At 40.2% G+C, this 27,366-nt stretch overlaps 1 protein-coding gene across 12 annotated transcripts in view; it reads left to right on the forward strand.

The window, feature by feature from the left end:
- RALGPS1 (Ral GEF with PH domain and SH3 binding motif 1) overlaps positions 1-27,366 on the forward strand; it is a 155,337-nt gene that overhangs the window by 19,943 nt on the left and 108,028 nt on the right. For 3 of the 12 annotated variants that reach the window (XM_087753215.1, XM_087753226.1, XM_087753227.1), the window contains exons 1-4: positions 4,742-4,883; positions 11,490-11,603; positions 20,317-20,512; positions 25,724-25,850. In XM_087753215.1, coding sequence (XP_087609341.1) covers positions 25,794-25,850 — 57 coding nt within the window. In that variant the 5' untranslated portion in view covers positions 4,742-4,883; positions 11,490-11,603; positions 20,317-20,512; positions 25,724-25,793. Of the gene's footprint in view, positions 1-4,741; positions 4,884-4,993; positions 5,043-5,192; positions 5,215-9,608; positions 9,748-11,489; positions 11,604-12,196; positions 12,235-18,590; positions 18,722-20,316; positions 20,513-25,723; positions 25,851-27,366 lie in introns of those variants that run through there. The other 9 variants (XM_087753221.1, XM_087753220.1, XM_087753222.1 and 6 more) reach the window with 9 other exon arrangements.

Consider the following 27,366-nt stretch of genomic DNA (forward strand, 5'->3'; position numbering starts at 1 on the left):
AGATTATTTCAAGATTTAAAAAATGTCTCTAGACTACCAGAATAATTCCGCTATTCTTTGCACTTAACGCTTAGGAATTATTCCATTTTTTCTTTAACTCCCCTTTTTCTAGCTAACCTTATGCTGCATTTTTGCTGTGTAGGATTCTAACTTCATCTAGTTCTACCTAGGGATACACCATTGACCTTGGGTAGTTCATATTTGTTTAAAGTTGCAATCCATGGCAATAATTACAGTGCCATAGAACAGTATGTGTGGTTAAACTTCAACTTATCTGCTTGTTTAGAGTTTGTCCCTAAATAACTTGGAAAATACTTTAGGCTATTTCAGCAAAGATATCCAATAAAAGAATTGTATTGCATAAACTAAAGTAACTTATTTCCAAAGCATTAATTTGGTAAAGCCTGAAAAAGGTTTTCTCTAAATCAGTTTCAAGCAATGCTGACAGACAAATGCACACACAAAAAAGTTTGGTTATTGAAACTACTTAATAGTTCATAATTTTAAATAACAAACAGAACTTCTTGATCCAAGATAACACTAAGCCTGAACTGCTTATCAGAACTACTTTCATTTGGTTCATTTTCCCTACTTTCGTACATAGTATAACTTGCTTCCCTAAACCGTGCCTGTAATTTCAGTACAATAAATATTACAAGCAGGGACTTTTGTTTTATGGGTATCCACCATTCTAAATCTACTCTAGCTATTGTGTATATATGTCCTCGTAATATAAAGACATACAAGATGTTGCTCAGCACTGCTATATATCTCCTTTGTTGGAAATTACCATTTATGTAGCAGAGTCAGCAGAAGGAAAGATGTGGCCATTCCCATGCAAAGCCTTACGTGGGGATGGGATAAATATCAGAGGACTGTAGAATTAAAGAGCAACAGTAGAAATTTTGACAGAGGTTCTCTCAAAACCCTTAAAGAGATGCAAACTTCTGTTACTCTAAATGGAATATTAATTCTGAATTTAATTACTGACAATTTCAGTGTCAATTTGTAATATTTGCCCAGTGCCAATATATCTTTGATGCATTTTGATGGTTTGCTATTTATAATGCTAATATTAATGCTATTTATAATAATTTATAATTCCCAGTATCGATACAGGCTGGGGGATAAAGGGATTGAGAGCAGCCCTGCAGAGATGGGCTTGAAAAGCTGGACATGAGCCAGCAGTGTGCGCTCACAGCCCAGAAAGCCAAGCGTATCCTGGGCTGCATCAAAAGAAGTGTGGCCAGCAGGTCAAGAGAGGTGATTCTCCCCCTCTGCTCCGCTCTGGTGAGACCCCACCTGGAATACTGCATCCAGCTCTGGATTCCTCAGCACAGGAAAGACATGGACCTGTGGGAGCAGGTCCAGAGGAGGCCACAAAAATGGTCAGAGGGCTGGAACACCTCTCCTATGAGGAAAGGCTGAGAGAGTTGGGGTTGTTCAGCCTGGAGAAAAGAAGGCTCTGGGAAGACCTTATTGCAGCCTTCCAATACTTAAAGGGGGCTTATAAGACAGATGGGGACAGACTTTTTAATAGGGCCTGTAGTGATAGGACAAGGGGTGATGGTTTTGAACTAAAAGAGGGTAGATTCGGACTAGGTATAAGGAAGACATTTTTTACAATGAGGGTGGTGAAACACTGGCACAGGTCACCCAGAGAAGTGGTAGGTGCCCCATCCCTGGAAACACTCAAGGTCAGGTTAGACGGGCCTCTGAGCAACCTGATCTAGTTGAAGATGTCCCTGCTCATTGCAGGGGGGTTGGACTAGATGACCTTTTAAGGACCCTTCCAACCCAAACCATTCTATGATTCTATGAAATACCTGAACTTTTCTCATCTTTGCTGCCACATCTGAATTTAGCATCAAGGGAAAAACAGACCCTGAATACTTGTTAAAAAGGTGCTATAAACCACCACTTTTAGCAAAGTGAGAGATAGAAGACCAAAGTTTTTGTAAAGAAGGTGTGTTAAGGCTAAGGAAAAAATTGGTTTATGTTAAAAAAACCTGATCTTTGTGTACATGCAGACACACTCCACTTTAACTTTTCGTAATGCAAACTTGAAAACAGCTTGAGGAGAAGCTAGAATAGCCAATGAACATGACATATCATAGAATTAGTAACAAGCGATAGGACAAGAGGAAATGGCCTCAAGTTACTCCAAGGGAGGTTTAGATTGGATATTAGGAAAACTTTCTTCACTGAAAGGGTAGTGAGGCACTGGCACAGGCTGCCCAGGGAAGTGGTTGAGTCCCCAACCCTGGAGATATTTAAAAGACGGGGAGATGTGGTGCTTAGGGACATGGTTTAGTGGTGGACTTGGCAGTGTTAGATTAACAGTTGTACGTGATGATCTTAAAGGTCTTTTCCAACCTAAATGATTCTATGATTCTATGATAGAATTTATTTTCTTTCAGCAGTAATCATGCAGGAAAAATGGAGCCTTATCCCATGGGTGCTACATTTCATTAACTATATGAAATAGCATATTACAATTGTATTGCGCATGGATTTAGGAAAAATTTAAAAGGAATATTCAATTGAATGTCAGTTGAACTACAGACAGAAACATTTAATTAAAATTTGGGGAAATTATATGGCTAATGGCATTGTCTAAAGTTACCTTATTTGGCTATGCATTTTGCCAACCTTTTCAAATAACTCAGTACAGTACAACCCTACATCTCATCTATGCATTTTTTTCACCAGAGGGTGCTGGCCAATTTTTTAAAATCTATGTTATGTAGGGATAATTTAAGGTGCTGTACATAGCAGAAACCTGAAACAGGAACTAAAAAAGAAATTTCCAATCTTTGTTTATTATGATACTCTCAACAGGAGCGGCTGCTGAGTAATTCTATTCTTAGCAGGGTCATGTCTTAGTAACTGGAATTTTGCAGAAAGAAATTTTTGCTTTATATTCATGAAAACACAGCTGATACCATTAAATTTGGCTAAAATTTACCAACATTGTTACTTAGCAGGGAATATATCCAGGATTTCAGAGGAAGTCCTGCTATAATGCACAAGACCTATTTACACAGTGGACATTATCACTTTGCAGTACTTAAAGCACCAGTCTGAAAACTCTGACTTAGAATCTCATGATTATTAGGAAAAGAAGTAAATAGCTCTCAAATTGTTTTTTCTGAATCCTTGTAGAAATACCAGTAGCTATATATATATATAAGTTGTTGTTTTTTTTTTTTTTAAAGAGGACTGTAGGCCATGAACTGCTGTTTTAATGTCCCGGCATAGTGATATAGGACAGAGCAGAAAACATTTTGCCAGAGAATCCTGTAATCTTACTCTAGTGGGAGCTGATGCTAGAAGTCTTAAAGGAAAGTGTATGTAGCTTAGCAGTACCAACAGGATAAACTAATGAGTAAAGAATAGTCTATGCCTATATGATTGCAGATTCATATGAAATTAATTTTAATTCTTCAGCTATTCGGGGCGGGGCGGGGGAGGAAATGTGGGAAAATACCTTTCTATGTATTGCATTTGGTTTTGATGTAGATAATGGAGTTGTGACCATCAGTATTCACAAGCAGATCCCAAATCTATGTTTAAAGTTGTTTTTATAGTTTATTCTCAAAATTAATCTTTCTGCTTTGGAAAGAAAGCTCATACATGTTTAATTGGGATGTCTGAAGATGTTTAAACAGCTCTGGATTTGATAGTCATTGAAGACCTTTAGTAACTAGATTAGAAAGACAGCTTCTAAATGTATTCTGGATGTCATGCAGTCTATCAAAACTTCCCCTGAGTGACCTTATTAGGCTTTTGTTCTCTCGTGTACAAAACTTCAGTTCAGTCTGGTGGACTGGAAAGCAATCCTGTATGTAGCTACCAATTCACAAAACAAATATTTTCCCTGCAGTGATGCTTGCAGACTACCTACCCACCAAATATTGCTTTTAGAGAAGCTGTCATTCAGAGAAAGACGCACCTTCCTTTTGCCATGTAGCTTTAGTCACTGAAGGCTACTATACCACTTTCTGAAAGAGTTAAAGCATTTAGCATGTGGCAAATTTAACCGTACATAGTTTGGCAGAAATGTTCTCACTTTCAGGTGAGCCCTCTTCTCACTTTCACCGAGCCCTATTTAATTGCCTTGGAAGAACGCGTTGCTGTCACCATCAGATGACTCCAGCACCAGCGCTTGTACGTGTACCCGAACCCCGGTTCGGTCTGGGGATTTTGAGATGTTCTTTGGTACACTGGGAAAGATGAGTTCAAGTCCGTGCTGCAGCAGGTGACGAGCAGATAAAAGACAACGGATTTTCCGTGTCTGCGCACAGACTTGGCCGCGTCTCCTCAGGGAGCACTTGAACCTGCGCTCGGCGGCAGGCTCGAGGACGGGAGGGAGCGCAGGCACGCTGCTCTGCGGGGACGACACCGGCCCTCCCGGGAGCCCGGGCTGCGACCCGCCGGGCCCGTCCCGCTGAGGGGCCGCCCCGGCGCCCTGACCCCGCGGCCCGCCTCGTCCCAGGAAGCTGCTGTCCGCGCCGTGACACGGCCCCCGCCCGCCGGGCGGGGCCGCCCCAACCCGTCGGCGGGACGGCGGGGATGGCGCAGCGCGGCGCACCTGCGGGAGGCGGTGGCTCCTGCGCAGCGGCTGCGCGCTCTCCCGCTCCCGCCCCGCCCCGCGCTGCCCCGCGCCGATTGGTGAGCGCTCCCGTGCGGAGCAGCGGTTGGCCGGCGGGCCCGTCAGTCTGGCGCGCCCCGTCCCCTCCCCGCGGTCCCCCGTCTGCCGGCCTGGGCCTCGTCCTCAGCGGCTGCGGCGGGCGGGGGCCTCGGTCCGGCGCGCCCCTGCCCCGGTGCTGGCGGGGACCCCGCGCCGAGAGGGCTCGTGAGCGACGCTGGTCCCTGGACAGGTGAGACGCGGACGAGCCCGGCGGGACAGGTGGGACCCGCCCCCCCCCCCCCCCCCAGTGGCGCGGGGCGGCTGCGCGCGCCCTGCCCTGCCCCGCCCCGCCGGGCCGAGGGCCCGTCCGCCGCAGCCCCCTGCCCGCCCGCCGCCGTCCGCGCTTCGGGTGTGTGCTGCGGGGGGAGCTCTGCGGCGGCGGGCCCGGCCGGTAGCCCACCCTCCAGGGCGCGCTGCTTGCGGGAAGACCGCGGCTCCCGGCCCTCCGGAGGGGTGGCGAGCGGGGCGCAGCGCGTCTCTGCCGGCGGCGGTGGCGCGGGCCCGGCGCGGCCTCCGGGCAGGTGCGGGGGCGGGGGGGGCCGCGCTGCTCCCCGCGGTCTCCGCCCCCAGGCCCCTCCCTGCGGGCGCCGTTCCGGGCTCGGGCTCCGCCGGGCTCTGGCTGGGAGCAGGTGGCGGGGGCCTGCGCCCGCCTGGCCACCGCGCGGCCTTGGGGCGGCGGGGCCGGCACGGCCCCTCCGGAGCGGCTTCGGGTCCCTCCGGCTGCAGGCGATGCACGGGCAGCCGGGCAGCTTTCCCGTCGTGGGCCGAGCAGGCCCCGCAGGCGCTGGTGCCGCCGTCTCTGCCGTGCGCTGCCCGCGGCGCTCGCCGCCCGCCCGTCCACGCCCGGGGCACGGCCGGGCGCCTCGGACACAGGAGCAGCCGCTGTCTGGGGGTGCCGTCCCTGCGGGTGTTTTACCAGTTGGTTGGCTCTCCGAGGCTCGAAGGGCGTGATGAAATGGGTTGCTTTTTGGGCACGTGGATTCGGAGAGTACTGTGCTTTTCGAGACTCGGTAGACAATGATAGCAGTCTTTCTAAGGGGCGTATTTGTTGTGTAGGGTAATGGAGGGAGCAGATGAAAACGTTCTGGGGGTGGCCACATTCTCCACTGGACTTTTGGAATAAAATTGAAAACTATTTGTATATCATGTGAATGATGATGTGCAGATGCTGTTAAGGAACCTTGGTTGGCTGAGATCTATTTTCAGATCACTTCAAATCTGGTCTGGCTTCAGCAGGCTTCAGTAGGTCTATGGTTTTGGCATGTAGTGGAGAAGGAATAGTTGTTGAAATTCTCGGTGGCAGAATCGCAGCATGCCTTTTGTCTGTAGTCTCTTTTTGTGAACCCAAGAAAATGGAACATACGTAGTCTCTTGTCTTATTTATTATTGAAAAAAATTAAATCTGGGTTGGTCCCTCTTACGATGTGGAAGGATGCTCCTTGCCTTAAAGACCTTATAACTGAATGTAGCAATCTATGACTTTTATGTCTAGCAGGTGCTTTCAAAGTCAGAATTGTTTTCATGTTGTGCATAGTAGTTATTCTTCATGTGTGAGAAAGACAGGAAGAGTGCGTAATAAGGACAGAACTATGTATGCTTGCTTGTTCATTTTCTCTCTGTTGTTCATTCTGCATGGTGTAGCACCAGCTTGAAGAAAAATATTATAAAACTCTTATTTTGACCAAATTATTTTATTCATTTTTCTGTTTGTTTACCTTATTTTAATAAAGGGGTGACATCTAGAAATCAAGATGGGCAGTAGTTATGAGCTTTGCTTTTTGTTCCATGTAAATTTTATTTCCAGGCTCTTAGCACATTTCATAATGTTCTTGTATGCAACTGTAGGTTGAATTGACCAAGGTAACTAGCTAAAAACTATAAATATGTTTACTTAATCAAGCACTCTAATACTGTGTGATACTCAGGTTTAAAAAATAACAGTGTATTATCCTTTTAGTAACAAACACAATAAACAGATGGTTTACTGTCTATCCGATATATCGGTACTAGCTGCTTATGAAAGAACCGTTTTTTAATAAGAATACATCTACAGGGAGTTGTGCTAGGTCTGACAGTGCAGAACTTCATCAGTGATCTGACAATAAATTTGTGAATGCCATGGTTAACGTTTGTAAATGCCATAACTTGTTAAAAGTGTGAACAGTCAATCTGAACAGGGTGAAGTAGACCACTGGGCATGCTATGTATTTCAGTAGAGTTTGTGTTAAGGTCAAACAAATTTTTATATTGTAGAGGAGGAACTGTAGGCTTCATTTAAAGTACAAGTGAATGTGTTTTGAGGAACAGATGTTCTGCAAATGATGCAGGCAGTCAAAAACAACGCAACAAGAACTCAGCAATGTTACAGGAAAAAGTATTAAGTCTATCTTGAAATAAATAGACAAGGAAGTAGTGAACAGAATTAGGAAGAAAGATTTTAAATTCTAAAGCATTTGCTGAAAATTATACTGGATTATAATGCATAATTTTGGTATCCTCATTTTAAAAAGGAAGGTAAAAATTCTGAGTGCCCCAAAATTAGCAGTAAAAATATTTTAAGAATTTGTCATAAGTGACTTAAAGAGCAAGATGAGCCTAATTGATTAAATGCAGGATCAAGGAGGGTCTTGAACACAAAAGAGAAATGTTTGCTGCAGTCAGCCTCTTCAAGACAGGCAAGAGAGAGATCTATGAGAACATCAAAGTGATCAGAAAAGTGTTAGTGGTAGAGATTTATGTGAGAAGGCCAAAGAACAAGTATACAGCGGGTGTATATCTTGAACAGTGTGTGGTGTTCTTCTATTACCATCCTCAAAAGGGTGTGAGAAAATTAGAGAAGCTACAGAGAGGGGCAGTGGGGCTGAAGTGAAGGATGTGGTTGACTTACAAGGAGTAAACTGTAACTTGACTAGTTGCCTGCAGCCTACAAGAGATGTGTGGGAGAGGGCATGGTATCTTTCTAACATCATGAATTGCGAAGGTGAACAGGAAAGATTGGGTTTTTTACCTGTCACCTTTAGTGCAAGAACCAGAGGTTATAAAGTAAGGCTAACAAAAGCTAGCTTCAGGAGCAGATATTTTTCACAAAAACATTAATTTTCTCACGAGCTGCAGACCTTCTCATTAGAGGATGTTGTAGATGCTCCAAGATTTGCAAAAAAAAAATCTGTATATTTGCAAAGCAACTGGATAAACTTGTAAGAAGGAAGTCTAGAGGGAGTATTAGGTGCCAAGATTTTTATCTGAGTTAGGAAGTCCCTGAACTGCAAATCATGATGGACTGGAAGAAATACTTTGAGGAAGTAATGCTACATGTTTTCCCTCATCTTCTGTTTTTGGGTATGTTTTACCTATGAACCAGTATGGAGTTTGGAAGCTGTGCTGCACAGATGATTAGGTTCTCCTGGTACAGCTGCTGTTATGTTCAGAGTATAAATGGAACTGAAGCCGAAACTCTTCAAATAAGAAATTAGGATAAAATAAGAAAACAGGAGACTTCAGATCTCTCCGTTCTGTTTCAGGCAAAACATCCTATGTTCATTTTGAGATAAATTTTTGAGGCCAACATACAAACAACTGGGTGAAATTTAAAGACCTGTCACTGAAAACTGAAGATCAAACTAAGTGATTTTAATGATCTCTTACAGCTTAAATTGCTGTGAGTAGAATTTTAAACACAATAGTGGTGTAACATAGAATCATAGCATATCCTGAGTTGGACGGGAGCCATGAGGACCATCAAGTCCAACTCCTGACTCCACACAGGGCAACCTAAAAGTTCAACCATATATCTAAGCGTTGTCCAAACACTTCTTGAACAACTATGCAAAACTTAATCTAAGGTATTTAGGGTGGGATATGGAACAGTATGCTTGTATTCACAGACTCTAGTTTGGACTGAAATGATGTCAAGGAAAACACGCAGCTTTTAGAATAAGGAATTACTCTAGTCATAGAATAATGTAAGTTGGGAGTAATCTCCAAAGATAATCTAGTCCAAATCGCTGCTCAGAGCAGGGCCAGTTTAGAGCAGGTTGCTCAGCATCTTCCCAAGTTTTGAATTTTGAGATTCCATACCCTCTCTGGGCAACTTGTTCCAATGCCTAAGCATTTTCATTGTGAATATTTTTTTCCTGATGTACGGCTGGGATTTACCTTCCTGTGACTTGTCTCTTTTGCCTCTTGTCTTTTCATTGCTTGCCTTGGAGAAAAGTCTGGTTCATCTTCTCTGTAATTTCCCATTAGGCAGTTAAAGACAGCAACAAGATCAGTCCTTAGTGTAGTCATTTTAAGATTAACAAACCCAATTCTCTCAGATTCTCCTCTTGCATCTCAGCTGTCTGTCTTATTTTTTGTCAGGGAAAGCCTAACTTTCAGTTGGTCTTTATGCCATGTATGTCATGTTTCCTGAGCAATATGCTAGATACAGTCTTCAGCCAGGTTTGTTTCCTGAAACTACATTAGGATGGCTTTCAAGAAAATTCTCTTATTTCAACAGATTAATGCTTGGTTTAATATTACTTAATATCTTTAGGTTTATCTTATAAATGCCATCTTCAAGTAATAGAAAATGAATAGCGGAAAGGTTTAGCTATTTTTTTAACATCAATTAGTGTTTTCAGATTTTAAATGTTGAACAAAAAAAATTCTGCAACTGGTATGTGAATGTAGACTCCACTTTTGTGTTTTAGTAAAGCATAGCTGATCCTTTACCAAAGGAGAGAAGACTGCTTAAATAACACAGTTAAATTCTGCTGCTTTAAATGATTTTCTTTTATGACTACATCTGTTGATGTTATAAGCAGTCAGAAATATATTCAGAAGTATTGCATCTCTTAAGTACAAGTTCTTTTAAGAAAGAAAATAAACTAGTTTATTTTTAAAAAAAGTGTATTTTCTCATGTTTGGGTCTGAAAGTAACTTCCTATTTTGCAGAAATGTCTCCAAAATAAACATTTAGATACTCTCTTATGGAACACGTTGCACAAAAGAAATTGAGGAAGATGGAAGGTTAATGGAAGCTTTAATAGTTCCTTTAGCAAGTAATATGAAACGTAAGGATTTTGTGCTATTTTACAGTTACCTAAGACATGGCTGGGATTATCTAATTTTTATAGGGTTTTTTTCTGATTCCTGTCATTCCTTCATATACGTAGTCCTAAATATTTTCCTTGGCTCAAAGCTTTTAATCAACTACAGTGGATAACTGGATTACTGTAAAAAATTATTTTTACTGGATTTGTTGTGTGAAACATATGCTTGAATGAATGTTAGTCTCATTAAAAGTCGTTTGGTTAATTTGTAGTGAGGTGCAGAGGTTGTCTTTAATGCAGGATTCCAAATATTGATGATTTCTTTTCCAACAAGAGGCTGCTTTCTTCTGTGTTTGTTAATGTTTTCATGGACTTCTGTTTGCTGACATCAGGTGGCATGTGTATCTGTTCCTGATAAATGCTGTCTGCCCAATTGATGTCTGTCTTCAATACCAAGTGACCTTTGACTATTAACAGCATGGGGGAGGTGGAGTTACAGGAAGAATTAATGCTGCCTAATTGAAAAATTCAGATACACTGGAGACTGCCAGCACAGTTTGCAAGGCAATTTTTTCAGATGTATCAAAATTTTACTTGGAAAGTTAGTTTTCAAAGCCATTCACAGTGAAACAAGTAGACAGAATAGAGTGCATACACAGACAGACACACACACAAAACAAAAACTTAATTGCCGGGGAACAAATCTGATTGCTGAGATGGGATGTAAACATATGTCATGTCTGTAATTTTGGTTGAAATACTTAAGTGGGTGCTAATTCATTTGTAACTTGTCATTTTGATTCTTTTATGAACTAGGATCATTAGCTCATGCAGGGAGTGCCTGCTGTATGTATACTCGGAGTTTGGATGAGTTTTGAGTGTATGAAGAGGATACTATTTTTCCAGCAAAAGATAGCTTTCTTTGATGCCAATAGGAATTACATGTATTTAAAGAAGAGATGATATAAGTTTTTGTAAATGGAGGTTCTTTAACAATAGAAGGACAATAGAGACTGTAAGTAGAGGCACAATAGTAACACCATGTGATCTGTAGTGATTTTTAACTTTGTCAAAACAACATGGGCTTTAATGGGTTTTTCATGTCAGTTTCCACATGGAAGTATCTATCTTTGAGATGATTTTCTTCTCATTTGATGTGTAATTGTCATAAATATTAGCTGTTATAAAAGTTGCCATAAGGCAAAAGAGGAGAAGAGGAAAGGGCTATGTCTAAGTATCACCAAAGCGAGTTACCTGAACAATTATTTTCTTAGGTTTGTTGCTGATCATTATGGCGGAAGAGCTGTGGCTTAATTTGCTGATACAGAGATAGAAGAATGATTGTATTTGGTTTTGTGTCCATTCTGCTTTGTTTAGTTAAGTCTTGAGGAAAACAAAATAAGAATGAGTAGCATTTACCATTCATAAAGCATCTTGAAAGAAGTGATTAAAACCCGTATCAGCTTGGACGTTGTGTTGATTGACAGAGTGAGGAAGAGTTACAGGTACATATTTGGCGAATATTTAGTTACGAAATTCCTAATATGTTGCTCTCCCTCTGTGATGTATTATTTAGTTCTTTTGAGTTTTGGAATTTGTCACATGCCAATGAAACTAGAACAGGGAAATAGCCATCAAAGCTGGGGGGGAGAGCTAAGAATAAAAATTCCAGTGTGCATGTTGCAGGTAAGGAATGCACAGTTTGAGAAGAACTGAGTTATATAATAAATGTCACCATAATCCTATTTCCTATTAATTTACAGGAATGTCATGCTTTTAAACAAGAGATAAACCTGCTGAATAGCCAGAGCTAGACCCAACTGATGGAGGTGTGCAGCAAAATGGGTTGAGTGAGTGCAGAACTACCTTATTCCACCGTAAGTATTTTTCTATTTTCACTTACGTTTGATACCAGAGATTACAGAAGCATCTGTCAGTTATGTTCTGTTTAGAGAACCTAGAGTCGTGTTAGAGTCATGATAGTATTATACTGTAATACAGCAGATGTATATTTCTTTTCCTGTGACTGTTTTATTGAGATTCCCCTAGAGTATAACTCTCCTAAACATGTATCTTGTCCTTCTAACCTATGCAAGTCAGCAGGCTTGCTTGAAGGGCTTTTGAGGGAGGACTTCTGCTAAAGAGAGAGCTGTAGCTCTGTCTTGATGTGGATCAAGATGGTACTGGGTTCTTAACTTGTGTTTTTTTATTATTTATTCTTTGTTAAGGACAAGTATTGCTTTTGTAGTTATTGTTGCTAACCTAGAAATATTTTTCACTTTGTTCCCTCTGACATTATGCAGGAGTGCTTTCTCCCTTTTTTCCTCATTTTATATAGTAATCTTTCAGTTTCTTAGAATTTGCTAAGATGGAGTTTGTGTTCCTGTTTCATTTATGTGAAGTAATTGCCAGTTAACATAGGGTAACTATGTTTACATGGTTATAATTGTGAGTTGATTTTTTTTTTTAGGTGCCAACAGGCAGTCTCCATGAACTGCTTTTGTAAAGGTGACTCCTGCAGAATATCAACTGCATGTAGTCTGGATTAAGATAAAGTAATATAATGCATCACAGCAAAACTCCCCAACTGCATTATGGGGAAGAAGTGGCCACTGAAATAGCAATATAGTGTCCTTCCACTGTTCCAGGAAAGTAAGACTGGCAGTTCAAGGACATTACTTCTAAAAAGTGTCAGTGGGAAACTAGATTGGAGAATCTGGTCTGATAGCCTGCTTGAGTTGATGTATGTATTGCAGTCAGGATGTTTTCACACAATCATCTGTTGGAATGAGGATTGCTTCCAGGCCAATTAATTTTAAACCAGTCTTCTGAGACACATGGGGTAGAGCTCTATGCTAGATTTACTGTCAGAGTCTGGAGGAAGCCTGAGACAGTTGAAACTGGTAGTCTGATGCTCTTGAGAAGTGTCTTAGCTAACTAAATCAGCTCTGGGACCTGTACGCATAAAGCATTCAGATTCTTGCACCCGGTACTTTAAAATTTTGGAATGTGCATTTCTGTATTATATCTACAATGGATTAGTTTTCAGTTTAGCACATTTATAGTTGATGCCTAAATCTTGCTTTCAAACTTGGCAGTATGGCCATCAAGGCATTGAAGGATTTCTTCATCCCAAAGCTTAAGATACAATACTTTCTTTTAACCTCAGCAGGGTCCAAGACATGGCTCTGTTGTGCCAATATTCCCTTCCTCCTATAAATGCACATCTTCATAGCTCTGGGGAAATAGCTTTTCCCCAATTTCTACATGATTTGTGATCTTTGTTTACATTTACATTGGGACTTCTAACAGTTAAATTCTCCAAGTCACCTAATCTCTTTCCTGTGCAGCAAGTGTACTGATTCTGCCCACTCACTCTTGCCTTTCCCCGCCCCCTGCCAAAGAGATTCTAAGAAATTCTTCTAATTGAACTGTAGTCCCCTTTGTCAGGCATATTCAGAATAGGCCTCATCAAGTACTCAAAAGTCCGTCACCCAGCAATGTTCTAGTTACCAACCTAAAGGATTCAGACCCGAAGAACTGGTTGGTTCTGGATAGCAACCATTTTTTTGTTCGCTTAAATGAAAAGTCATCAAAGCTTTTGCTTCAGTTTCCCAATTTACTGCTCCCTGTAACTACTAAGAAATAAAGCTGCAGTATTTTTTCAGAACTCAAAGTGCTAGTGTCACACTGTGATCCTCTTCTGTTCTCTTATATTCTTGTAGTCTGTAAGTCTGTCTGTTTCTTGTTTTATGCTATTCACCCATGTCCTGATAGCTCTGTATAACTTCTTGTTTTGTTTGTTGCTGTGCTGTGCCTCACACACAGACTCTTGTTCCTTGGTCAGTGATGAAGGATCCTAGGACTATTGCAAATCAACCTCTGCCACCACAGTGCTTAGCATTAGTTCAATGAAAAAATGGGAAGGAGAGGAAAAGGGAATTTGTTTCATACATTTGTCTCCAGTTAAGGCACTCTTCACTTTTGTCTTGCCTTTCCCCCCCTCCCCCCCCTTCTCCTTACTGGTTATTTGTTGGCTTCTGTGATACTGTGGAAAAGCGTGCTGGACTGCACCAGGAAGAGCATTGCTAGCAGGTTATAGGATGTGATCAATCCTGTTTGCTCAGTACTGGTGAGGCCATATCTGGAGTGCTGTGCCCAGTTCTGGGCTCCCTAGTTAAAGAAAGTTATGGACTTACTGGAATGAGTCCAACAAAAAGCCATGAAGATGTCTAAAGGGACTGGAGGATCTTTCATATGAGGAGAGGCTGAGAGAGCTGAGGCTGCATAGGCCTGGAAAAGAGCAGGCTCAGGGGAGATCACTAATGTGTAGAAGTACCCAGTGAGAGCCAGAATCTTTTCAGTGGTACCCAGTGAATGGAAAAGGCAATGGGCACAACTTAGAATAGAGCAGAATACATGGAAAACACATGGAATTCCACCTTAACACAAGAAAACACTTATTGTGAGAATGATCAAGCACTGGAACAGGTTGCACAGAGAAGTTGCATCATCCATAGAGATAGTGAAAACCCAACTGGACGTGGTCCTGGGCAACCTGCCCTGCTTGAGCAGAGGCATTGGACTATATAATCTCAAGACAGCCCTTCCAGCCTCAGTGATTCTGTGAAAAGATAGTTATTAAGATTGTGGGTATTACAGAGTCTGAGAGAGACAGCAGGCTTCCTAAACTAACTTTATGTGGGTGAAGCAGTGAAGGAACATGGCAATAGTTGTGGTGAGTAACTCTTAATGCTAAAGAGGGAATATTTATCACAGTCCTACATGAACATCTTGATCATTGGAGTATAGGTTAAATCACGGGCAGGGTAGTAATGGTAATCACTGCCTCCTACACTTTGCAAATCTCTTCCAAAATATTTTGTTTTTTCAGCCAAAATGATTTGGCAAAATTAATACAAGTATGAAAGTAGTTTGGAATGATGGAAACTGAGGGATAAATTTATTGTCTATCCCTGAGTAAATTCTATTCTTCAGGACTTAGGACAGTACGGTGCAATCTAGCATTGTCTTTTGAATGACTTCACGTCAACCAAGTTGTGGCACTTTCTCTGTGTTTTTCCATTATTTTTCTAAGGGATGCTGTAAAATAGGTTCTCAGAGTAATTGCGTAGAAAACCTAAAACCTACAAAGCACTCTCTTCCATTTTCACTTCTTAATCTATCAAAGATGAGTACATATTCTTTCTGAGTTATGATTACATATTAAAACAAAAGATTTAGGACATTTTGAAAACATGCCTGTAGTAAGTTAAGATTCGCTGCCACCTAGTGGAACGTTGAAAACTTTGAAGTGTTCTAAAACTTGATTAAATAAAGATTTGGAGAAGAGAGTCCACAGGTAGGTTGTTATGGTTGACACAGAATGAGGGATTCCAAGTGGCAGCAAAGGATGTTAGATTTATTTTTTTGGAGTAGCTTATAGTCATTACTCTTCATTTAAGAAATGCAACTGTTTTTTGTTGTTTTTTTTTTTTTCTTCCCAGTTTATAGAAGAACATGAGATACTTCTGCTGACTTCTAATATTTGAATATAAAACCAGCTTATTAATGGAATACTCGGAAGCCACGAAGGCTGTTATGCTTTTGTGGCAAATATTGCAAATACTAGTCCTTACTAAGTTCCTCTCTACAATATATTGTTTATATACTATTTCAAAATATGTTAATGGTGTTTAGTGTGACAGGCAGGGTGTCTTCTAATCTTGAGATTGGTACCAAATATAAAACTTCAATTAGTTTTGCTGAGAAATTAAAATCAGAATGCAATGTTTGACTAGAAATTACTGCTTTAGTTGAGAGGCATTTTTGTCAGTTTCACAATGAAAATGGAAAGCTCTGTTTGCAGAAGCAGAAAATACATTCCAGATGCCAATAACTTACCATAATGCAGCATTTCTCTAACTTGGGGAGGAGTATCTGCAGCACTGTGGTATGGGAGTGTCATATCAGTCAAGCTAGAGGAGAGCTTAAGTCACTTTGCTGTTTCCCAGCAAATCCATGTTTATGTGACAAATTAACAAACTGTTTACTGGTTCCCACTTTTCTTATGGATGTTTACTGCAGAGTCTGGGCTTTGCAGTGATGATTTCATTTTGTCACTGCTCGTGGAACTTGCCAGGTATAGTTGTGTACTATTCTTAGTAGTTTCTGTTGCTCAAGAAAGTGATTTTCAGCATTAAAGCTTTTGTTGATATGTGTCCTGTATTAATTAATAGATCACGAAAACAAGAGAGGACTCTGGTGGTAATCACTGGTGGCTTCTATACTGTATGTCATAAAACTTCCTTGAATTCCCATTCAGTCTTGTTGTAGGGGGTGGTTTTGCGTTTTTTAAATAAATAAATTCAATGTTGATGTAAAGATTTCCAGCCATGGGTAAAATTCCACATTCTATGGAAAGTTCTTCAAACAGTTTCTAATTATTAGAAACCTGCACTGTATTTCTTGTCTTAATTTGTTTAGGTATGCAGCCTGAGATCTTTCTCAGAATGTTGCTTTATTACATTTCTTTTGCTTATCCAAGTAGTGTTGATCATATCATTACTTTACATCTTGATGCATTAATGATGGTAGAGATAGCAGAATGGAGAGAGAAGAGAACACTTAATTAAATATAATTGAGTTCACTCTAATGACAGTTTATTATCAGTGGATATAGTAAAGATATGGGGCATAATCAGGATAAAAATAGCATCGCACATTCAGACCTGCATTGTCAGCCTCCTGCTCTTCCATGGTTTTACCAACTAAGGATTCTGTGAGATATTTAATAATCTTGCAATAAATTTTTACAGTTTAGGAGCATTATGCAGAGCCTTTTCATTATGAGATTGTGCATACAGCTCTTAAACTATAAGACTGAGACTTTGCATTCATTATAATTTTGAAAAATAATAAGACCTTATTTTTATTCAACTTGTAGAATGTCAGCTTGCCTTTTTGGTGTAGCGGTTGCCACAGATTTCTTTGTATCCAGGTTGCCCTACGACAGTAAATTATTTTGAAAATCCAGGATTTGGACTGCTGTAGGGCAGCCTGGCTATGACAAAGGAATCTGTGGCAGTCTAGTGTTACATGTGGCTAGTCAAGTAGAGCATATCATAAAAGCATGACCTGAGCTTCAGATGTTGTTTTTGACCTACTGTTAAGTATAAATCAAGTCAGTTGTGTATTCATAAAACCCAGTTTGGGACCTGGATTCTGAAGTTGTTTCTTGAACTCATTACAGCAGCTGCTTCTCTCCTCATGATAGAACTCATTTGAGTGTCCATGCACTAGAGGGGTGGAAGTAGGAGATTTGAGATAATTTAATAAGAGAAAACAACTTTGAATCTGCTTTTTCATGAGTTAGACTTGATTCATTGGTAGGTACTGCGAGGTGCTGCAAGAATCAGTTTTTCAGCCTGTTTGCTCAGGATTCATGTTATTGAAGAATACTTATTTACTTCAGTGATTTCAGTTTGTGGTCAGCTAAATCAGTGGGGTTAACACATAGTTAATCCACAGACCCTTAATGTTTATAGTGGTTTTGGTTAAAATCCTGTTTCAATCTATTGAAGACTGACAGGTCTAGTGATCCTAAATCTGGGACTCACTCACTTTGCTAGTTCTGCTCAGCTTCTCTGTTTGTGCTGGTAGCGTAACAGTGACTGGTATAAGTTGCTGTACTAAACTTTGGAGTACTGTTTCCCTTCAAAAGGTGTATTGTCATTGGATCTTGTCACAGCCCAATATAGGCATTTATGTACTAAATTATAAGTATTATTTCCATTACGTTTTCCTTATTATTCATTAACAATAGTAAGAAGTTTCTCAGAAAAGAATGTGCATGAAACTACTTTTTATCAATAGGTGGTACTGTTGCCTAAAGCATAATGAAATATATTAGGGAGACTTTCCAGTGAAGCGAATACTGGAAGTACACAAGACAGTTTTTGCTTAGGAGGATCTTTAGTCATAGAAATGTAATGACTTTTTAATCTTTATAGCATAATTACTTTTTTCTTACTAAACTGTTGGTAGGCAATTATTCTTTAAATCCAGGCTTTTAAATGCTTTAGAATTTTTCATGTTGTACAAAATGGCCACCAAAGTCTAATGTTGAATTATTTCAAAACCACTTTTGAAACGAAAATAGTTTTTTCGTATAAAGCATTGTGACTATTTAGACAACTCAACTGTCCAGTCTCATATGTGTGTTTGTGCATGCATTGTATGTCATGAAAGGGCTCAGAATGGCATACAAAAGATTGCTATTTTCTGAAGGACGTGGGCTCACATGGATCATTTCTGCCTTTACTATAGGAGATGTGATCCTTTTCCTCTCCACTTTGCAGAAATCATATGTGAGGGGATGAGAAATGGGGTTTGAGAGGTGATACCTGACGGGACAGGGGCAGTCAGGAAAGTTAAGATACAATGTAGTGTTTGAATGTACTAAGCTTTTGGGAGGAGATGCTATCAAGTCAGGAATAAAATGGTGTTACATCAGTGTGGCTCAGTGCTGCTGAGGTTTGTGCATCAACTCTTCTCTAGGTTAGCAAGTATCCACATATCACTCAGCAGCTGCTTCTTTGAAAGGTTTAAAGAAATTCTTTTCTAGAAATCGTTCCAGACTGGCTTTCTCTATCACTGCAATGACAAAACAGCTGTAACTTGCTCGGACTCAGAAGGATTTTGAAAATTTACTTTTTCTTTTTCTGGTTTTAATATTAAAATGATGATACTAAACAAAAGAAACTTAGCATGGGGGGGAAGGTATGTAAATATCTAGATATGGAGAACAAGCAACACATGGTTTTAGATACCTTGACGGTAATTGCCTTTTTCTCTTTATTTAGCAACAACACAAAAAGATGGGAATTCCACCCCACCCACCCCCCCGGTACGAGCCTCTGGGCTGAAGCTGGATGTGATGTAGATGGTGATGAAAGTTTCACATCACTGTCTGAATGCAAGCACAGGGACACAAGTATAACCACATTACTTTTTTCATCCTGTTTTCATAATACAGTTCCATTTTCCTCTTCCAGTACGTTAACTGTGCTAACATATTCTCATTTGTACTCTACGCCCACAGCATCTGAATATGACTTTGTTCGTGGTTTGTCAAGGAAAGAAACATTCTAATGGTGAACATCTGGAGGAATAGTTTTGGAATGAAGAAAGAGGAAAATGAGTGCAATGATGAAAAACAATTCCGAATTTAATATGAAGCTCTATATGGTCTATTGTAAATGCGTCCTTAGGTTGTGGCAATTGCTAATGAAGCGGAATAGTATATTGTTGATCTTGGTGGAGGTAGAAAGCAAGATTCTTTCAGTATTCTTCATTCCCTTATCTTGGTCGGTGACAGCTAACCATTCTGATGTTGGATACCAAATTGTGGAAGGCATGTCCTCTGAGGAGTGGCTGAGGACTCTGGGTTTGTCTACTTTGGAGAAAAGGAGGCTGAGGGGGGACCTCATTGCTCTCTTCATGAGGAGACCACATGGAGAGGGAGGTGCTGATCTCTTCGCCCTGGGATCCAGGGACAGGATGCGTGGGAATGGTTCCAACGTTGAGTCAAGGGAGGTTCAGACTAGGTATTGGGAAACACTTATTTACCGAGAGGGTGGTCAAACACCGGAACAGGCTTCCTAGACAGGTGGTCGATGCCCCAAGCTTGACAGTGTTTAATAGGCATTTGGACAATGCCCTTAATAACATGCTTTAACTTTTGGTCATCCCTGAAGTGGTCAGGCAGTTGGACTAGATGATCATTGTAGGTCCCTTCCAACTGGAACTACTCTGTTCTAAATTTATTTAAAAAAAGAAAAAACAAAACACCCAGCTGGTAACTTCTGTTGGTTCTGAACAAGTTTATCAGTGCCCAAACAGGGCCCTAGTGTTCTTTGATTGTCTTCACTGAACCAGTTGTGGAGCTAAGTTAAGCTTAAGAAAGAACAGTTATCTTTTGGTAGAATACCAAAGTATGTTTTCTTAAAAGCATGCTGCAGCTGTTGGCTCATGACTCAGTGACACTAGGAAAACCATAGTGAACTAATGAAAGTAGTAAGTAAATGGGGTTTGAAATCAGCTAAGACAGTTAATTTTTGGAGTCCAGAATGGCCGTACCAGGTCTGATCAAAAGCCTGTCTAGCTTAGTATTTTTTCCTCCAACAAGAAAATCAATAAGAACAATGGTCATCAGTGGTTGTTTACACGGTTATTTTCATATTTGCTGAGAGCAGCGTGAACAGTTAGTAACTTCCCCAGAGTGCTCTGCTAGCATTCAGAAATTAGGGCACAGGGACTTCCTTGGCCAGAGGTGGTGTCTGTGCTTAAGACTTTTTTGGTAACTTTCTTGTGAGTTGGATAACTAGTAATGAGAATGAACTTATGGTCATTGCAACTGCATATTACTAACAGAAATGTAAAATTTGCATTTCTGCTTTCAGAGAATGTCAATTCTGTGCCATAGATGACAAAATTTAACACATGGTGGTAAAATAATGGCTATAGGAGTTACTTTTGTGCTCAGTTTTGATGGTTATGTTTTGGTTTTTGTGTTCCTTTTTTTTCCAGTGTAGTTATTCTTCCACTGTCTTCGCTTTTGCTTCAGAGAGAACTACATATCTAAATGGGTTTGTTAAGTTGGCAAAGAAGAACAGACAGTCTCTGGTGGTATGTATGTTTGCATCCTGATTTATCAACTCCTCTGGCAATCTATGAATGAGATCTACTGCGATGTACCTGTGAACCTTCTGAACAAACAGATAAGGTGTTTTCTTTGTTTTGTTTTTTTAGCACTGTTTGTATAATGCGTCATTTTAATGATTAACCTGAGCAAGTTGAAAGAATTTTTAAGAAGCAAAAGCTATGAAAAGAAATTATATGTCATTTTAGTGACTTTTTACCTTTTATTACCAACATATTGGACCTTTGATAATCTTCAGAAATTTCAAAAATTTCTTTTTATCCTTGTTGGAGTGATATATTGCAAGGATAGGAGAGCAGGTTTTATATTAATTATTTTTAATATCTTTCTGTATGTAATCTGACAGCCTTTTGTTACAGTAGGCTTAGTAGTAGCTCCAGTGTTACTTAATTTGCAGAGTAATACCTTTTGTGATAGCAAGTGTGGAAATACTTCAAATCACCAGGTGATTTCATGAGAATAAAAACTCTTTCTTGGATTTGACTTAAAAGGATAATTGTTCCCTATGACTTTTCTCAAGGCAGCAAAACAAACGGGTGTGTAGAGAAGTATTTTTTTCATAGGAGATGTCAATCTTGGAGAAACCTATACACATAGGAAAAAACAGTGCATTTTTAATGCTTGTTTTATATTTGAAACATTTTGGGGGAAAAAAAAAATCTATTTTGGTCCTTTTTAGAATGAAAGTATCTAACCTTGCAAGCTTTTTTTATGTACTGAATGTTGAAAGGCAAACGTATGTTAGTGCTTTTGGTTTCAGATATTAAAGCACTTTTGCCTCTTTTTTGGTTTGATGAACATTAAAACTTGGAGTAAAACTGAGCTTGGACAGGATACAAGATCACATATGGGATTTTTCTTTCCCCTCTCAGAGCATTTTTGAGCCCCCGCACACTGGAAAGCCTAGTCAGAAAGGTGGAAAAGGAGGAGACAAGAATATTTTTGTGGCCTTGATGTAAACGCCACGTTTTAAAGAAATTACATGATGAAAATTGCTTTCCACTTCAGTATCTCCAAGGACTGTTAACAGGAGCAGCTCTAGACCTAGAAATACTTTGTAGTCTTAGTGCTCAAAATATCAATTAACTTTATCAGGACACAAGATAAAGGAAATTGCTTCTTGAGTAGTTTAACTGAGGAGATTCTGGCATTATTTGAAATACAGATACTGATTTGTTTCCTGCTTGCCCATGAGGTCGTGGAGAGAGTTGTTGTTTGTCATGTAAGGTCTTGTAGGGATTACAGGTGGGGTGAAGATCTCATCTTTCTCAAGGAAGTAAAAAAAAAGGTTATTTTTATTCTCAGCTGCTTGCTTTTCCAGCATTTTCCTGTTTATGTGATCAGAGCATTGTGGGAAAGGGCGAGGACGCAAAGGAAAATGTGGTAGTATCCTTCCCTAGTTGCATGTTTGAGCAACTGCAGATTTTGCTAAAAGAGTACATGTACGGGAGTCTGTGGCAGTGGTTGCCATGGGGTTCATCTGTGTGTGCTGTGGGGAATGATGAGACAACCATGCTGTTTGTTTTCTCAATTTGAAGTGAATCAGATATTGAGCTGACTTGGTAATTCTGTAAGCAGTTCTTGGTTTTTGTGTGTGCACACGCTTACACACGTGCAGAGACACGCACAAATAGTTCTGCTCTTAGTGTGTATGCTGTATCTGAAAAATTTTTACTAGCTGTTTGTTAGCAGCATGCTTAAAGTGTGTGTAAACTTTCTGTAACACTGCCAGTTCTTCGTACAGTGAAACAGGGCTATATGGCATCTGTATTTTAACCTGTCCCTAGCAGCCAATTTAGGTTTAGTAATTAGAAATAGTCAGGTAGTTCAGTTTTCACCCCATGGGAATAATACTGATGATTTAATTTGAGAGGAAAAGTTGTTCTTTCTTTTGATGAGACAGATGTTTGGATTCAGCAGTCTCTTCTGCGCAATCCTGTGGGTCTGAACTGTGTTAGCTTTTATGTCCGTCTTAACAAGCTTTTGCTTAAGGTTCCATTTGGATTCTAAGATGTGAATCTTGCAAAGAATCGCTTACTTGGCAAAGTGAGAGGCAGATCCTGTACTAAGACCTTCTCTCTACAGAGTGTTAGCAATGGATCATGTTGAACACTCTAACTTCAGTAAGGCTTGTAAACATCCCTGGCCGTCCCCTTGTTCACTTAATCAGCCATTTCATTGTAGTCCTAAGAGTCTGTGAATGTATTCCTATAAGATTGTTTACAACCTCAGAGTAGTCTTAGATTTGAGATTATGTGGACTCTTGATTCATGATTCAATGAACATAAACTTCAAATATATATATTATGATGTATTAGCTGACAGAATTTTCAGTGATTAAGATAAGAACAAAATGTGTTATGTTGAATGTTTAACTGAAGGACTTTGGCAGGTACTGTGTCATTGTGCTAATTGTCGTTGGACTGTTAATGAGAGGGCAGCTTTAAACCTGTTAAGCTAGTAGTTAGTATGGGTGCCCCAAATGCACTGAATACAGTATCTGTGTGAAGCTTGTTTTTGCTGTGTTTGAGAGTAGAATTTGAATTTTGGTTCTGGCTTTTATAGAATCATAGAGTCGTTTAGGTTGGAAAAGACCTTCAAGATCATCAAGTCCAACTGATAACCTAACACTGCCAAGTCCACCACTAAACCGTGTCTCTAAGCACCACATCTCCCCATCTTTTAAATACCTCCAAGGATGGGGACTCAACCACTTCCCTGGGCAGCCTCTTCCAGTGCCTCACTACCCTTTCGGTGAAGAAAGTTTTCCTAATATCAAATCTAAACCTCCCCTGGAGTAAATTGAGGCTGTTTCCTCTTGTTGTGTCACTTGCTACTTGGGAGAAGAGACCAACCCCTACCTCGCTACTGCCTCCTTTCAGGTAGTTGTAGAGAGTGATGAGGTCTCCCCTCAGCCTCCTTTTCTCCAGGCTAAACAACACCAGTTCCCTCAGCCGCTCCTGGTAAAACTTGTGCTCTAGACCCTTGACCAGCTTCGTTGCCCTTCTTTGGACACGCTCCAGCACCTCAATATCCTTCTTGTAGTGAGGGGCCCAAAGCTGAACACAGGATTTGAAGCATGGCCTCACCAGTGCCGAGCACAGGCAGACAATCACTTCCCTAGTCCTGCTGGCCACATTATTTCTGAAACAAGCCAGGATGCTATCGTCCTTCTTGGCCACCTGGGCACACTGCTGGCTCATATTCAGCCAGCTGTCAACCACCACCCCTAGGTCCTTTTCCGCCAGGCAGCTCTGCAGCCACTCCTCCGCAAGCCTGTAGCATTGCATGGGGTTGTTGTGGCCTGAGTGCAGGACCCAGCACTGAGCCTTGTTGAACCTCATACAGTTGGCCTCAGCCCATTGATCCAGCCTGTCCAGATCCCTCTGCAGACCCTTCCTGACCTCCAGCAGATCAACACTCCCGCCCAACTTGGTGTCGCCTCCAAACTTACCGAGGGTGCAGTCGATCCCTTCATCCAGATCGTTAATAAAGATACTAAACAGAACTGGCCCCAGTACTGAGCCCTGGGGAACACCACTTGTGACTGGCTGCCAACTGGATTTAACTCCCTTCACCACAACTCTTTGGGCCCGGCCATCCAGCCAGTTTTTACTTCATTTCATTTTACTTCATGTCAGATAAATACAGAGAATGATTGTCTCCAAACAGTATCTTCTATAGGAACAATGAATTAATTCTTAAGTTTTGCAGGAATAATCAGAGGTCCAGTGTGAGGGAGGGACTAGCCATATCCATCGGTGACAATTTTTTAAGTGACATGAAAAAGCCTTCTGAGTGATTTTCTGAATTAGCCAATCTTAGGGTCAAGTTTTTCTTTGCTGTGTAGATTTGAAAATAAAATTGCTTAGGATTCCCTTCACTTCCCCTTACATAAAATTTTGACCAAAAGGAATGTTTTTGTGTCTGGAAGTATCTGTTGTTGTGATTGGATAAGTGATTTTATTTAAAAATGTGTGTGTAATTCTTCTTATGAGTATGCTTGCTATCTGTATTAAGTCTATAATCATGTCAGTTGCTCTCATTTTAGTTGTGCCTAATAATATAAAAATTTTATTTTTTCTGAATGACATGGAACTTAATTAGATTTGTGGAATTATATATCCACCTTTGTCCATATGGTTCGTATCCTTTAGTGTACAATAATTAATATATATCCAAGAAGATGAAATCTGATTTCCTGATATCAGGGAGATAAATATTTTATAAAAACTTATCTTTGTTCAATACTCAGGAATGTACTGTCTCATAATTATTTGTGCTTTATTTCAAGATTGATGGTTCTTTTAGATACGAGTATTACTGTTGTGATCAATGGCTTTGTTAACTCAGAACTGTAATATGGTTTTGGGGTGGATTTTTTGTGGTTTGTTTTGGTTTTTTGGTTTGATGGGTTTTGTTTGGTGGGTTTTTTTTGTTTTGTTTTTAGTTTTCATTAAACTCTCTGTATTTCTGGAACGGGTTATTTGCTCCAAATGGGTCGAGGCAGCTTCTTCATGGTACCACATACTCAGTTTTTTGCAGTCCAGTCTTTTGGCTTCTGGAGGAAGCTTAAGGTATATTACATATGTGAAGTCCTAAGCCAATTTGGAACTGTATCTGTCCGCTTAATCCAGTTTGGAAAAAGTCTCACTTCAGGCAGTGCTGTTGCTGGATTAGCCAAGATCCTTGAGATTCATCCTTCTGACTAAGAAGGATGATGTTGTCTGGTTCTCTTCTCTAGAAAGCTTCTGTTCTTTGGGGCCTGCCATAAAATGCTTTCAGGTGCACCTGTCAGGATAGATATTAGTGGAGGCCTAAGCAGCTGCAAATAGGATTTGCACATTAGAAAGATACAGTGGGACTTAAATCACCAGTTATGAGACTAATTCAAGTGATGAGCAGGGAAAAGTGAGGAAGCATCATTTTTTCAGTCAGTTAATAGCTTGGATTTCTTATTTCAAAATATGTTATGGTAAACTGCAGTTTCTGGATGAATACTGCCTAGCATGGACTTCATATAAAACCTAATTCAACATAAATGACAAATAATACACTTTTTTTTTTTAATACCTTTTTTGAGTTGATTGGAAGTGGGGATAAGGATACTCAGTTATACCCTTTCACAGTTAGTACCTGAAAGAGAAAAGAGAATCTAGCTGCTAAGATAATCTTGTTTCTGAAGTTCTTTTCTCTGAGAAAGAACAATGAAATCTCTTGTATTATTGCTTTTTTAAAATTTTATTTATTTGCATGAATACATTTGCTTTGCAGGAATTCTCTTTTCGTCATGTTGTCTCACCAGTGCTGGATGAGCTGAAACTTCCTGTGTCTTGGGGAGAGCATGTATAAAAGGAATGACCTCATGGCCAATGTGATGGTCACCTCCGCCACTCCAGAGGTACAGTTCCTTGTTTTTTGTTAGCTCCTGTGTCAAAATGGAAAGTTTGGCTTATTTCAACTTTTACAGAAGCCCTTTCCGCTACCAGTCATAATAGTCCTTTTTCTTATGAATGGTGTAGTATTTGACAACAGAGTAATTTGAGAATGCTCCATAGTTCTATTTTTTTTTTATTGTTGTTCATGATGATTACTCATTTAGATTAGTTTTAAATAGCATTTTTGACGTGTAACTCTAACTTACAGCAGCCGTTTATTATTAATGAGTTAAGAGCAATGTAATGTATCATACCATCTAAATGGAGCCAATCAGAAATATTCCAGTTGAATTTTTTTGGACTGTACTAGTCTACTAGTAAGAAAGTGCTCTGTAAGATTTTAACCCTTTGTATCCTTTGGAGACCAGGCAGCTCCGTCATGCTATTTCCAAAAGCTGCCTAGTTCTGTGTTGAGCTGCTGTGCACAGGTAACAGCCTGTGTTTGTAGGTCCAGGAGAGCCAACTGAGGACTGCCTGGGAATTAGTTACACTACTGAGTTTTTCTGTTTTTTTACTTTCATGTAGTATTATGATGAAATATTATAAATCAGCTACAGTAAAGCACACATTGTAAATGTACAACTGGAGCTACTTTTTGCTTTTTAAAAAGGTAACATTTTGATGAAATTCTTCCCTGGTTGAAAAATTCTACTTCTTCATCTCTTAAGGCAGCTGAAGAGCTGTATGAAGGAAGTTTTTCCATCGTCATGGTGCCTTTTGCACGCTCAACTTGATCCTATCAAAGCAGTTGTCCTGATTTTCATGACACAAATCAGCTGTGAGCTGATCTTTAGAAATCTTATAACAAAACAAAAATACATAATACAGCTGTGCCCTGCAGAAGATGATAATTTTCTCAAACATAGTATAAATGCCCTCAGACTAACAAAAATAGTTTTTCATTCTCTCAAGATGGGGGACATTCTGAATTGGGTATGTAAACACCCAATTTTGAAATTCCTCTTCTAATTAAGAAAAAAAAAGACTTTTGCACACCATTTTCTCAGAACGCAAATATCTGTCATAGATCAGAGCATAAAAAGTCTCCAGGGTCAAACCAAAAATTCTTCTAATCCATTATTCTGCCTGTGATAGTGGCCAATACCAGATGCCTGAAGAAGGGCACAAGAGCAGTGCAAGCACAGGAAGCATCCCACCGGTACCATCCTGGCCACAGCTGTTTGCAACCCAGGGACTTCCTGAGGGGAAGGTCCTGTTTGCTCTCTCTCAATGTATGTCTTCTGTAAATTTACTTAGTCCCCTGTTTCAATCTGTGTAATCTTACAGAATCCTATAACAAGCTGTTTTTCAGCTTAACTGTATGCTGTGTGAAGACCGGTATCCTCTTATTCATTTAAAATACATATCTAATTTTAACTGATAACCCTTTCTCCTGGTGTTAGATGAAGCAAAGAGAGACCATTCCTGTTTTTCCTCTCACTTACTTTGTTAGTTATTGTACTTCCCCCTGCAACTCAC

This window comes from Nipponia nippon, unplaced genomic scaffold (genome assembly GCF_047370975.1).
Source record: "Nipponia nippon isolate SJK-2023a ecotype South Korea unplaced genomic scaffold, ASM4737097v1 scaffold_16, whole genome shotgun sequence".
Classification (NCBI taxonomy): Eukaryota; Metazoa; Chordata; class Aves; order Pelecaniformes; family Threskiornithidae; genus Nipponia; species Nipponia nippon.